Source organism: Triticum aestivum, chromosome 4A (genome assembly GCF_018294505.1).
Source record: "Triticum aestivum cultivar Chinese Spring chromosome 4A, IWGSC CS RefSeq v2.1, whole genome shotgun sequence".
Classification (NCBI taxonomy): Eukaryota; Viridiplantae; Streptophyta; class Magnoliopsida; order Poales; family Poaceae; genus Triticum; species Triticum aestivum.
The window spans coordinates 630,396,428-630,410,231 of record NC_057803.1 but is presented as its reverse complement, the minus strand read 5'-3'; the positions used below and the strand labels follow the sequence as shown (position 1 = coordinate 630,410,231).

The 13,804-nt window shown below is 42.8% G+C and overlaps 1 protein-coding gene across 1 annotated transcript; it reads left to right on the top strand.

The window, feature by feature from the left end:
- Positions 1-10,496: 10,496 nt before the first annotated feature.
- On the top strand, positions 10,497-12,800 carry LOC123087771 (B3 domain-containing protein Os06g0194400). Its single transcript, XM_044509878.1, has 5 exons — positions 10,497-10,747; positions 10,833-11,099; positions 11,203-11,418; positions 11,825-11,936; positions 12,579-12,800. Exons 1-4 carry the CDS (start codon positions 10,601-10,603, stop codon positions 11,894-11,896), a joined length of 702 nt encoding a protein of 233 aa, XP_044365813.1. The 5' UTR covers positions 10,497-10,600; the 3' UTR covers positions 11,897-11,936; positions 12,579-12,800.
- The last annotated feature ends 1,004 nt before the right edge of the window (positions 12,801-13,804 follow it).

Below are 13,804 nucleotides of genomic sequence, written 5' to 3'. Positions count from 1 at the left end.
TGCCAACTTTCAACCTTTTCAGAGTTAATTTGAAATGCTTTTCAATTTCAGGGTCATTTAGCTAAAAAATCAGTAAATGCATGAAAGAATTTGTTTGCACATAAAATTTCTTCGCGTTTCAAATGCCAAAACACATAACTACCCTAATTATTACAGAGATTCCCTCCTCGGTGTGAAACACAGAAGAAAGTGATGATAGTGAAGCCGATCACATCCCAGATCTTTGGGTGTGAAACTTTTTCTTCGCGTGTGTCCCTTTGCGTCGTAGCCATGGAAAATCTTCATCATTTAACTGGATGCTCGGGTCAATATTCACTGTGAATGGAGCAATTTCATCAAACTTTTCATAATCTTCTAACATGTCTGTCTTGTCATCCACTCCCACGATGTTTCTCTTCCCAGAAAGAACTATTTGGCGCTTTGGCTCATCGTATGATGCATTCGCTTCCTTATCTTTTCTTTTTCTCGGCTTGGTAGACATATCCTTCACATAGAAAACCTGTGCCACATCATTAGCTAGGACGAATGGTTCGTCTGCATACGCAAGATTGTTGAGATCCACTATTGTCATTTCATACTGCCGGTCTTCTGTTACCCCGCCTCGTGTCATATTGACCCATTTGCACCGAAACAAAGGGACCTTCAAACCACGTCCATAGTCAAGTTCCCATATCTCCTCTATGTAACCATAATATGTTTCCTTTCTCGTCTTGGTTGTTGCATCAAAGCGGACACCACTGTTTTGGTTGGTGCTCTTATTATCTTGGGCGATCGTGTAAAATGTATTACCATTTATCTCGTACCCTTTGAAAGTCATTATATTCGAAGATGGTAACTGGGACAGCGAGTACATGTCATCTTCCATAGAGGCGTCATGCATGGTACGTGTCTGCAACCAGCCGACGAAACTCCCAGTTTGTTCACATGTAATCCAGTCATCAGACCGCTCCGGGTGTTTGGAGCGTAGAAAATTCTTGTGTTCGTCCATATACAGAGCCACCAAGGCGGAATTTTGTAGAACTGTGTAGTGTGCTTCAGTTAGAGAATGTTCGTCCATACATATTATTTGATCCCCTCCTAGCGTGCCTTTTCCATCCAGTCTGCCCTTATGCCGCGATTCAAGAACACCAATCGGCTTAAGGTCAGGAATAAAGTCAATACAAAACTCAATGACCTCCTCATTTTCATGGCCCTTGGAGATGCTTCCTTCTGGCCTAGCACGGTTATGAACATATTTCTTTAAGACTCCCATGGACCTCTCAAAGGGGAACATATTGTGTAGAAATACAGGACCCAAAATGTTAATCTCTTCGCATAGGTGAACTAGGACGTGTGTCATGATGTTGAAGAAGGATGGTGGGAACACCAACTCGAAACTGACAAGACATTGCACCAAATCATTCTCTAACCTTGGTATGATTTCTGGATCGATTACCTTCTGAGAGATTGCATTGAGGAATGCACATAGCTTCACAATGGCTAATCAAACGTTTTCCGGTAGAAGCCCCCTCAATGCAACCGGAAGCAGTTGCGTCATAATCACGTGATAGTCATGAGACTTTAGGTTCTGGAACTTTTTCTCTGCCATGTTTATTATTCCCTTTATATTCAACGAGAAGCCAGACGGTACCTTAATACTGAGCAGGCATTCAAAAAAGATTTCCTTCTCTTCTTTAGTAAGAGCATAGCTGGCATGACCCTGATGTATGCCGTCTTTTCCGTGCATACGTTGCTGGTCCTCCCATGCCTCAGGTGTATCTTTTGTCTTCCCATACACGCCCAAGAAGCCAAGCAGGGTCACGCAAAGATTCTTCGTCACGTGCATCACGTCGATTGCGGAGCGGACCTCTAGGTCTTTCCAATAGGGCAGGTCCCAAAATATAGATTTCTTCTTCCACATGGGTGCGCGTCCGTCAGCGTCATTCGGAATAGGTTGTCCGCCAGGACCCTTTCCAAAGACTACCTTCAAATTCTTGACCATATCATGTACATCAGCACCAGTACGGTGGCGAGGCTTCGTCCGGTGATCCGCCTCACCTTTGAAATGCTTGCCTTTCTTTCTTACGGCATGCCTGCTCGGAAGAAATCGATGATGTCCCAGGTACACATTCTTCTTACAATTAGCCAAATATATACTATCGGTATCATCCAAACAATGCGTGCATGCGCAATATCCCTTGTTTGTCTGTCCTGAAAGGTTACTGAGAGCAGGCCAATCATTGATGGTCATGAACAGCAACGCCTTTAGGTCAAATTCTTCCCCCATGTGCTCATCCCACGCACGTACACCTGTTCCATTCCACAGCTGTAAGAGTTCTTCAACTAATGGCCTTAGGTACACATCAATATCGTTGTCGGGTTGCTTAGGGCCTTGGATGAGCACTGGCACCATAATGAACTTCCGCTTCATGCACAACCAAGGAGGAAGGTTATACAAACATAGAGTCACAGGTCAGGTGCTATGGTTGCTGCTCTGCTCCCCAAAAGGATTAATGCCATCTGCACTTAGACCAAACCATACGTTCCTTGCGTCATCTACAAACTCCTTCCCGTACTTTCTCTCGATTTTTCTCCACTGTGACCCGTCAGCGGGTACTCTCAACTTTCCGTCTTTCTTACGGTCTTATCTGTGCCATCGCATCACCTTGGCATGCTCTTTGTTTTGGAACAAACGTTTCAACCATGGTATTATAGGAGCATACCACATCACCTTGGCAGGAATCTTCTTCCTGGGGCGCTCGCCCTCGACATCACCAGGGTCATCGCTGCTGATCTTATAGCGCAATGCACCGCATACTGGGCAAGCGTTTAAATCCTCGTACTCACCGCGGTAGAGGACGGAATCATTAGGGCATGCATGTATCTTCTGCACCTCTAACCCTAGAGGGCAGACAGCCTTCTTTGCTTCGTACGTACTCTCGGGCAATTCGTTGTCCTTTAGAAGCATATTCTTTATCATTACCAGCAACTTTCCAAATCCCTTGTCAGATATACCATTCTCTGTCTTCCATTGCAGCAATTCCAGTGTGGTGCCCAGCTTTTTCTTGTCACCTACGCAATTTGGGTACAACAATTTTTTGTGATCCTCTAACATGCGCTGCAACTTCTTCTTCTCCAAATCAATTGCGTAGTCTCTCTTTGCATCGGCAATGGCCCGACCTAGATCATCAACGGGCTCATCCGATGCCTCTTCTTCAGCTTCTTCCCGCATTGCCGGCTCAGCTTCTTCCCGCATTACCAGCTCAGCTTCTTCCCTCATTGTTGTATCATCGTATTCAGGGAACCCATGGCCAGGATAGCTGTCATCATCCTCTTCTTCTTCATTGTCTTCCATCATAACCCCTCTTTCTCCGTGCTTGGTCCAAACATTATAGTGGGGCATGAAACCGGACTCAAACGGGTGGACGTGAATGGTTCTTGACATAGAGGAATTGTGACCATTCTTACAGCCAGCACATGGACAAGTCATAAAACCATCCGCCCGCTTGTTTGCCTCAGCCGCAAGCAGAAAAGTATGCACACCATTAATGAACTCGGGAGAGCATCGGTCATCGTACATCCATTGTCGGCTCATCTTCAATACACAGCACCGAAAACACCAAATTAATACAATACATAAAGTTCATACAACACTTAAATGCAACAAACAAATAACTCTCTAGCTAAAGAATTTAAATGCAACAACAAATGCGATCAAGATCACAACTAAGGTAACAATTGATCCAACAGCATAATGATACCAAGCCTCACTATGAATGGCATATTTTCTAATCTTTCTAATCTTCAAGCGCATTTTCTCCATCTTAATTTTGTGATCATCGACGACATCGGCAACATGCAACTCCAATTCCATCTTCTCCCCCTCAAGTCTTTTCAATTTTTCCTTCAAATCCTCGTTTTCTCTTTCAACTAAATTTAACCTCTCGACAACAGGGTCGGTTGGAATTTCCGGTTCAATGACCTCCTACATACAAATATCTATGTCAACTTAATGGGCATAATTTGTCATAAACACGAAATGCAACAAATAGTTTTAAAAGAGAATATACCACATCCGAATCATAACCCGGACGAGGGCCGACAGGGACGGATATCAAAACCATGGCACTATGTATAACAAACAACGTATGGATAAGATAATTATACGAGTAACTATATATCCAAATCACACAAACATCAATTTTTTATATAAAACATTCATGAACAAGAGGCTCACCACAAGGTGGTGCCGGCGTCGGGATGTTGCGGGCGATCGACGGTGGTTACGACGGAGATTTAGAAGGCACTAAGTAAACCACACCTGTATATGCAAACTAAGTGTTATTTTTGACCTCAAATTGCATATAAATCAAATACTAGCACATATATATATAATTCCTCCCAAATTATTAAACTCAAAAATCAATCACTATATGAAGCATTGCAAGAGCTAATCTAGCAATGAGAGATGAAAGGACAAAGTTGCTAACCTTTGTGATCATTTGAATGGATGGGGGCCCTCAAATCTTGACAAATTTTGGGCAAAATGTGTGATGAGCTTGAGAGGAAGAGGGAAAGAACAGAGAGGAGAGGGGAAAGGGGAAGAACAGAGCGAGCTCGGGTGGACGAAGGGTGTATGTAGGACGACCTTACCGGTTCGTGATACGACCCGGTACTAAAGGTGCTGGAGGGGCCCCGGACTGACAACATCCTGCCACCACTCACTTTAGTACCGGTTTGTGGCACGAATCGGTGCTAAAGGTTCACCACGAACCGGTACTAATGATGTCCGCCCGCCTAGCCGTTCGATACGGCACTAATGGACACATTAGTGCCGGCTCAAATTCAAACCGGCACTAATGTGCTTCACATTTGACCCTTTTTCTACTAGTGAATGTTCCTGCTTTCTTGAATGTTTGTATTGGCTGAAGAATTGTTCCAGTAAACAGAGTGTGTGTGCAAAATCGGACAGAACTGGTAGAAATGCACTGAATTGAACTGTTGTGATATAAGGTTGTCAATTTGAAAGCATATAATAGGTGTTGTTAATTAAAGAGGATAGCACCTGCTATTGACAATTTGTGAGCATGTCCTTCCAAGAATAAAATGATTTCAAAGTCATAATGTCTGCTTTGGCTACTGAATGTAAATGGGCATGCATACAGAAATTGCAGGTGCATTGAACAAAATAGATGCCAACCTAGGGAGTATATCTCTGAAATGCATGAAAAAGCTGATTGATCAACTAGAACCTAAACTTAACTGAATGGCCAAATTTCACAAAACCATGCTTGTTTGTGCTCTCATTCAAGTAAAGAGCACATGGTTGCCCAAAAACAGTAGCACTTCGCCACGACCCAGTAAATAGATCATCTGTAATTGGTCCTTGGAAATTGAATTAAATAAGTAAGTATTTATAAGAATAATTTCCATCCCCTAAATTTCTAGACTAATTATATGGGCAAGATTACCATCAAAAGTTGAGTAAAGCTAAGATTGTCCTTGTAATCTTGAGACTCCTTCATATTGTCCTTGTAAACTATAACATCTGCAACTTGTCCAACCTCTTGTTTCTTCTAATGAAAGAAAAATTGAGGGTTATGAGAATTAATGGGCAGAATATTAACATTGAAAAGACAATAGTTATTTAGAAACATACCTCTTCCTCGAACTGTGATGTAGTTTTGTTCTCTCTCTTTTTCCTAGCCTTTTGCTTCATCTCAACCCAATTTCTTTTTCATTTAGCACTTTTTGTTTCGATATCCTTTTTCTTTAGGCGTGCATTAGCCAAGTCATTTGGTGGGCTAGCATTTGTGGGAATAGTACATGGGTACCCAGATGTGCTTGTACATGCACTAATTTTTTCTTCAATCTGCTTACCAAGCATGTCAAGTGTGCTATCTACTAACATGATGCATTCTTGAAAGTTGGATGCTCGATGTGCCAAATTTTGAAATTTGAGGGACATATATCGGTAGCCAAGAATGGCATCCATATTTGGATTTGCGATTATATTTCTTCCCATGTTGTCTTGTACAGTTCCGCTTTGTGCTTCTCATGACCATCGCTTTAACACATAATGTGCCGGTAGTGACTTGAATTCATCAAATCAAGAATTTTCAGGGCATGGCCACATAATATCCCAATTCTATCAAACTGCCGGCAGCTGCACTCAACTATTTGCTTCAAAGGATCGCCGATAACTTTATACTCCTCCTCATAGGTAAAATCTCCAACAAGATATTCATTACAACCATCCAATGCTTTGGTACAAGCTGATAAGGATATTTCATATTCTCCTTGAAAAGCTTCAAATATACATGGTGTGTACAACTTGCTAGCTTGCACCAAATAGGTGGTGGTCTCTTCATAAATAATTTAGGCAACTTTTTCCTTGATTCAAATTCTGAATTCAGTTCATTAATCCTTTTCCCTTGCACAACCCTTTCAAAATGCTTAAAGAACCGGATGGTATCAAAATCAGATTTGAAATGGATTTTCAATTCATTGTTCAAACTCTCACTCAATTGTGTACTTCTCATTCCTAATGTGAAGGTGTCCTTCATATAACATTCAACCCATTTTTCTTTTAACTTATATATCCTATCCAACCAGGTTTGCTTACTCACCTTTTTCCTCATGAGGTCAAACTTCTGTTCAAATTCTGCAATGTCTTCATACTCAAACATGCACGCACTAAAATCAGATAGAATACTTGTGTCTTCATCCTCCTCTTCATTTTTCTCTTTCTTCTTCCCTTTTTTCTTCCCCCTTTTCTTCTCTTTTTTCTTCTCTTCATTCAGCTCTTCATCCTTCTCTTCACGTAGATGTTTGACAGCATTTTGCATAATGTGAAAGGTGCATAATCCATGCCATGCTTCTGTAAACACTTCCCCAACTACCTTTCCCATTGCAACATCTTGATCGGTATAGAATGTTTTAGGCCCCTTTCCTTTATGAGCTATTAGAAAGGCCTCAAACAACCACTTGAAGGATGCAAATGTTTCATCATACATGAGAGAAGCACCAAAAACTACAGTTTCTCTAAAATGGTTGAAACCGACAAACACACCAAAGGGTCTGCTCTCCTTATTTGTTCCAAAAGTAGTGTCAAAACTGACAACATCACCAAAATGTGCATAGTCCATGATCATCTTTGCATCGGCCCAAAATATGTTTGCTATTTGTTCTTCACAATCCATTTGCAATGCATATTGGAATGACGGGTTTTCAGCAATTTTGTCTTGAAAATATTTAAGCATGCTACCTGCTTGACCATATGCCATTTCTCGTTGGCGCTTGGTACGCAAGTAGTTCTTGTGATCACGGAGGGTATAACTAAGATTGAGTGATCCACCAACTTGGCGACTAGCCAATTCATGTGCAGCTTTTGGCCCAATTCCTGCATCATCCGCCGTTTCAATTTCAAATGCTTGCAACTCTGAAATTTTCCTTTGTGATACCATTAGGTGTAAGGTTTCTGGCAGGTGTAGTGTGTGATTGTGTTCCAAAACCAACTCAGACACTTTCAGATTTTCCTTCTTTCGATCCATTTTAAGATTCATGTAGACTTGACAATCGGTTCTAGTTTCAGCTGGAGGGCACTTTGTTAAATAATCCCTTTTGTCTTGTGTTCGATGACCTTCATTTGCGCAAACAAATCTACATGATGTAACCATGCCATCTATTGGCCTCTTGTTTGTATACCTTTTTCTGACCTCGAATCCTTTTTGTCCACTGTAGGTAAGCCAAAATGCCCATGCCTCATCTGAATTTCTAAATTCCATGCCAATATGAGGTACCAAACTAGGCAATACAACTCTAAAATGTAAATGACATGAACATTAGACTTGTGAAAGTGCATAGAAAATATTGAGACTTATAGTCACTGGAAAAAGATTTCCATAAGAGGATAAACAAAGAATAGCGTAATTGGGGATACGAATAAAATCAAGAAAAATTAGTATACTTGGGATAAGAAAATTTACTTATTAGAATTAGAATCATGGTGCACTGTATCAGCCTCTTCTTCCCTCTCAGTTGCTTCTTCCATCAGGAAAAGAATGCTTGATCGGAGTTCAGCAGACTGCTTCTTTCATCAGAAAAAGGGATGCCTAATCCGAGTTTAGCAGGATACTTCTTCCATCACAAAAAGGGAAATTTGATCAAGCTCTAAAGTAATCTGATGGTCGAAGTTCAATCAATTTCAGAAAAAGGGATGCCCGATCCAAGTTTAGCAGGCTACTTCTTCCATCTGAAAGAACTATGGAGACTTACGTGAGATCGAGGAGCAGAGCAGCCGGTCGGGCGCCAGGGATCTCCTTCCGATCAACTTTGGCGCTCTTTTTGTACTGCTGGCGCCTTTTTCTGTGGCCTCTCGCGCCTTTTTCCCTGGCTTCCCTCGCTTTCTTCTCGCTAGCGTCAAACTGGGCCGATGGGCCGCGTATTTCCACTTCCATCTGAGTGGAAAGCTGGAACAGGTTGTAGTTACTGCTAGTATCGTTGGATGCCTGATGGACGGTGCAGCGGGAACGACGTCCCTCGGTAGTAGAACGAACTAAGTCAGAGGATCTCGTTCCCATTTTAGCCTAATATGCATGTGAGCAAGTGATTATCTGCTGCTAAAATGTTGTATTTTAATGTGTTGGCCCTCCCCGATACAGTTTAACAGCCCTCGGCCCCCTCATTTGATTTTTCTGGCTCTGCCACTGCTCCCAGGGTCAGTTTTTATCTTGTTCTGGTCTATGTAGCCTTTGGTGGCTGTCATTGTTGTTGATCTAGTTTAAGTTTTGCGGATATTTGGTCTTGTCTGCCACGTGCAACCATTTAGAACTCTAGTTTATTTCGGCCTATTTTTTTTCTTGATCAAGACACGCATCTGGACATGAGGCTCATTTGTGGTTTCATTAGCACTAGCAAATATGCCCGTGTGTTGCAACAGGAGAGAAATAATTAGATTATGTCGATTATGCTAGGATGAGATAAGGACTTTTAAAATGCCATTTCATAAACTACATCTGAATCATGTCATGATGAGAAAAGTGTGATAGTCTCATCATGACTTGATTTCCTATAACATCACAACGAAATAATTTTGGCTAAGCAAAATGCATTGATGGACTCTGCCTAGTTAGATTAATGAATGATGTGTCTCGTCTTGACCTAGCATCGCGGTGTTTTCCATGACCAGTAAAACCGTGGTACCAGAAAAACATAGCTATGTATCGAGGCAAATTAGACATTTAGTTATTTTTATATAGTTTACAAAAACTAACCCATATGAATTTGTGTCAATTTTTTTGGGATCAGTGCTGTACATAACACGTAAACCATTTTTTACCCGACGCGCGATGGATTCAATAAAATCATATAACAACCTCTATAGATCCCCTAAAAACACCTCTATGTAAGCGATGGTTCGTTTTGTTCGTTATTTACGGATCTATTTCAATGGATCCGTTTGATATTTTGTGAATATTTTCTAAACTTTTATGGATTTTTTTCAGATTCCCAAAAATGTTTTGAATACACAATCATTTTTTAAAAATCACGAACATTTTTATTTCATGAATATCTTTCCAAAATCGTGAATTTTTTATAATATGTGAACAATTTTTTAAATCACGAACATTTTATGATTTCAAACATTTTATGATTTCTCGATTTGTTTCTCAAAACTTGCATGGGCCGGCCCATGAACGCGTCCCAGGCATGGGCCATCATTCAGTTTTCTTCATAAATTTCATGATAAAGCAGGAGTATTGATGATTATCACTTGCTGCTAAATGCGTATTTATTTTCATGGGTTAGCCCTTTCTACTAACATTGTTTAACAACATTTGAGGCCTTTGATACAAATAGAAGGACAATGTGTGCTTTCGGTGCCACTTATGTTTTTGGGGTAGTACATGTTTTATTTTTACGTGGTAGTTTTTCTAAAATTGTGAAAATTATTTATGTGCTAGTTGGTTGGCGTGTGGAAGAAACAATGGGGTGTTCTTGTTAGCAGAGATGCCACACTTACGGATAGACTTTACAGATTTATGGTTGTGGATGGATGTGTCGATATATTAGGAAAAGAGTAGTCCAACGATGAAAATCAAGAAAATGATTGGTGATAGTGTTTGATATGACCAATCTGTAGTGAGCCGTTTGGCCTGTATCATTTATTATTATTATTATGGTGTTTGGGTGGGTCTTTTTAACAATGTGATTGAAGAGCGTCTTTTAACTAATGCAAATACATGAGAAAGTTATTTGTGTTGCTGGACGCGTGTGTTATACTGATGCTCAATGTGTTATAGATGGCACTTTCTTTTTTATCAACATAAGGCCAACGTTCATGGATGATAACATAAGGCTTCGGAGATTTTTTTGTTATGGTTGTCTTAGAGTTCTCTATGTGTTCGTGGTCCTTTGTGTTTGTGTTTCAGTGTGCTTGTAAGGGTCAACTACTTTATACTGTGATTTGAATGAAAAAATTCTCAAAAAACATAGGGCCAACGAGAAGAGACAAGTATAGGGTAGAGGGCCACGTCACTTTTCCCCTTCCCTGCTCAGTCCAGCTCTCCTCCCAAACAGAGCAGCGCCGGAGGGGAGGAAGGGGAATCAGGAAGGGGCAATGGCGGAATCGAACTCGTACGAGGAGCAGCGCCGGAGGCAGATTGAGGAGAACCGCCGGAAGCTGGAGGAGCTCCGCCTGCACCATCTCTCCGCCGCCGTCCGCGAGGCCGCCGCCAGGCCCAAGCCCAACCCCAAGCCCAGGCCGGTTCGTCAGATCCTCTCCCTTCTTCTTCCTTGCCTCCGGTCTCCCATCTCCCTTTTCTCCCCTACTTATATGACTGCTGCCGCAGAAGCGCAAGGCCCCGGAGCCCGGCGAGCTCCGACGGTCCGGCCGCGTCGCCGGCCTCCCGGAGCAGCCCAGCTACCTCGAGGGCGCAGGGCAGCGCGACTACCGTGGAGTGTACGAGGCATACGCTGTTTGGAAAGGACCGACCGAGGAGGAGAGAGCCGGCGCCATCGCCAAGGCGGAGGAGCTCCAGCGCCGGATCCACCGCATCCGCTGCCCCGCCTTCGTCAAGCCCATGACCCACAACTGCGCCAGCAAGGCAGCCGAGATGGTACAGTATTTTATCAAGAAAACTCGCACTGGGTGTGAGGCAATGTGGTTCTTGGATCGGATTGGATTTTGATTTGGTGGGTTATATATATGCATCATGACAGAAAATCCCCAAGCACTTCAGTGAATATCTCCTGGCGCACGATGAGGGAGTCGTCTTGGTGGACGAGGCGGATGACGAGTTCCACATGATGTACAATGCCCACAGACAGGGCAGACACTACTATTTCCACAAGGGGTGGAGAGGATTTGCCGCCAACCATGACCTTGCCGTTGGCGATTGCTTGGTTTTCCACATGACAGAGAGGGCAAAGTTCAAGGTGAGATTCAGCATCTCCTCCATTCCATGGATAAATTCGCCCGACTTTTTACTTTTAGGAACTCCACATTCAGTACCAGTGCATATATAACTTTGTAAGGTGATATCCATAATCGGAAGTTTGAAACTAGTGAGCTGTGTCTACTTATTCATATATGGGAAATTGGGCCTGTTTGGAAAACTGCCAATTAATTCTACACAGAGTTTGCAGGAAATGATGTTATTGCTCAGCATCCCTACAGTATAAACCTTCATTCCAACCAGATCTAAAGGGCCTCTCATTATTATTTCATTCATAAGCCTTTAATTGTCCAGTCATATCTTTTTACATAATGGAAGGGATTCTTTTAAGGCCTAATCCTGAGGAGGTCGTTTTATCTCACTGCTAAGTGCATATTGTGATGCAGGTCTACATTTTTAGAGCAAACCCAGACTATGAAAGCGACCAAACTTCCGATGACTCTGATGATGAAGAGTAATAAAGATGTGTGCTTCCAATACAATGTTCGATCGGAGCAGGTACTTTGTTCTTACCATTGTTTTCCTTCCTAGGTTGAATTTCTTTCCATCGTTCACTTAGGTTGAACCGTTGAAGTGTGCCTGAGTTAAATATTTCTTTATCTTTTGCTGAGGCATCGATTTCATGATTGGCCAAGCTCAGTTTGCGGACAAAAATAAAACATACAAACCCGCTTGCTTATGAGTTATGGCCAAACATAACTGTGTTTCCTGCACTGGAGTTGGATGTTTTCGCGAAACGCACTGCTAGTTTCTCCCATTTCCCTATTGGTTTGAGATTTCGAGCCTGGCAAGTGAAACTGCAACCTTATTTTGTTTCTTGCTTATGTGAGCCATGAAAATACACGGGGAACTGCAGTTTATTTACAAACGTTGGAGTTCTCACTGGCCAAACGCCCAAACTAACCGATTGACATATTAGATGCGCGTGTATAGAAATTGAAAACTGCCGGGAGTGTTTCTCGGTCAGTAGTAGCAGGTTGTCGTAGACCCGATGCTCTTCGCGAAGGTTCTGCCTGTCTTACCTCAGTCGGCCCCCTTAGACTCAATCAGCAGCTCGGTAGTAGTAAATAGAATGCTCTCTTATATGGTTCTGATTTATCCGTATAGATGCTAACATGCCAAATGTGTCTTTTGTTGCAGTTTCTAGGAGAAGGATGTCACGCTCTTGGCTGATGTTGGAGTTGGCTACCGCGATTTTGTGTTGGTTGCGTGTCGCATACTCGGACCCTACCAGTGTGGCAGACCTGCATTATAACATAGGTTAGATGGGATTAGTAGGTAGTGCAGACCTTGTGTTGGTTGAACTAAATGGTTGTAGTCTGACGATGGTCTCGAGTGCATTCTTTCGTGGCTGTTCCTGTTTGTTTTTGGCTTGGGTTTGATGGTTGCAAGATGGTGATGCGAACACAACGTTGTTTCGTTTGGTGGCTAATGGGCGCAGGGCTAAGGATTTTATCCCTGCCCGGCTATTAGCCTGACATAGCTTGCCAAAGTTTTGCTTTGAAGTTCGCTCGCCTGGTGGCATTGCCATGGAGGTTCTCACTGCTCTTGCCATCAAAGTGGAGGATCTGAGTGTTATAAGCTCGATGCCTGGTTGCACCCCTCTACAGAAGGCTCTTGATTTATGCGGATGATGTTGTGTTGTTTATTAGACCTTCGAGAATGGATCTAGTATTTGTGGGGAGGCTCTTCGGATTTTCGAACAGGCTTCAGGGTTGAATATTAATTCTTGAAGACAAGATCGGTCAGGGATTAGTTGTTGCTGCCCTGCCCTGGAAGATGGACGATTTCCCATGCAAGATAGATCCCAGTGGCAGCCGATTGATGACAAATTGCTGAAGCTCCTGAAGCTCATGCCTGGTTGGCAGCGTGGGCGCCTCACTCTGATCAATTCGGTGATTCATGCGCGACCTACACATCATCTTCGAATACCTTATGATATGCAATTGAAACAAGTCTTTGCGAATGGAAAAAAGGTTTGGTGGCCGCGGCCCCAAAGTGGGCTCTTGACCGTGTGGACAAGGAGGGCTGCAGGGCGTTTTTGTGGGCTGGTTCTGATGACATTCATAGCGGGAACTGTCCCGATGGCTTGGCGCAAAGTCCTCAGGCCAAGGTGTCTTGGTGGCTTGGGAGGAGTAATTGACTTGAACTTGCAGAGTCTGGTATTCCGACTGCGATGGCCGATGGGCTTGGTTGATTGAAGTGCGCAAATCTGGCTAGGTCTTGGCAAGGGTTGCCCATGGCCTTATTCTGCAGTTTGTTTCATTGGAAGTTAGGTTCTGGTGACAATGTCCTCTTCTGGAAGTATCGCTGAATCAATGGTGAGATGCGCCAATGATATTGCTCTGATCGTCACGGCACAGGTC

What these genes read in the sequence shown, in the direction of transcription:
- LOC123087771 (XM_044509878.1), top strand. Translation starts at nt 10,601, where the DNA reads ATGGCGGAATCGAACTCGTACGAGGAGCAGCGCCGGAGGCAGATTGAG. An exon ending in CCAGCAAGGCAGCCGAGATG is followed by an intron (nt 11,100 to 11,202) that starts GTACAGTATTTT and finishes GCATCATGACAG; the next exon opens with AAAATCCCCAAGCACTTCAG. An exon ending in CAGAGAGGGCAAAGTTCAAG is followed by an intron (nt 11,419 to 11,824) that starts GTGAGATTCAGC and finishes ATTGTGATGCAG; the next exon opens with GTCTACATTTTTAGAGCAAA.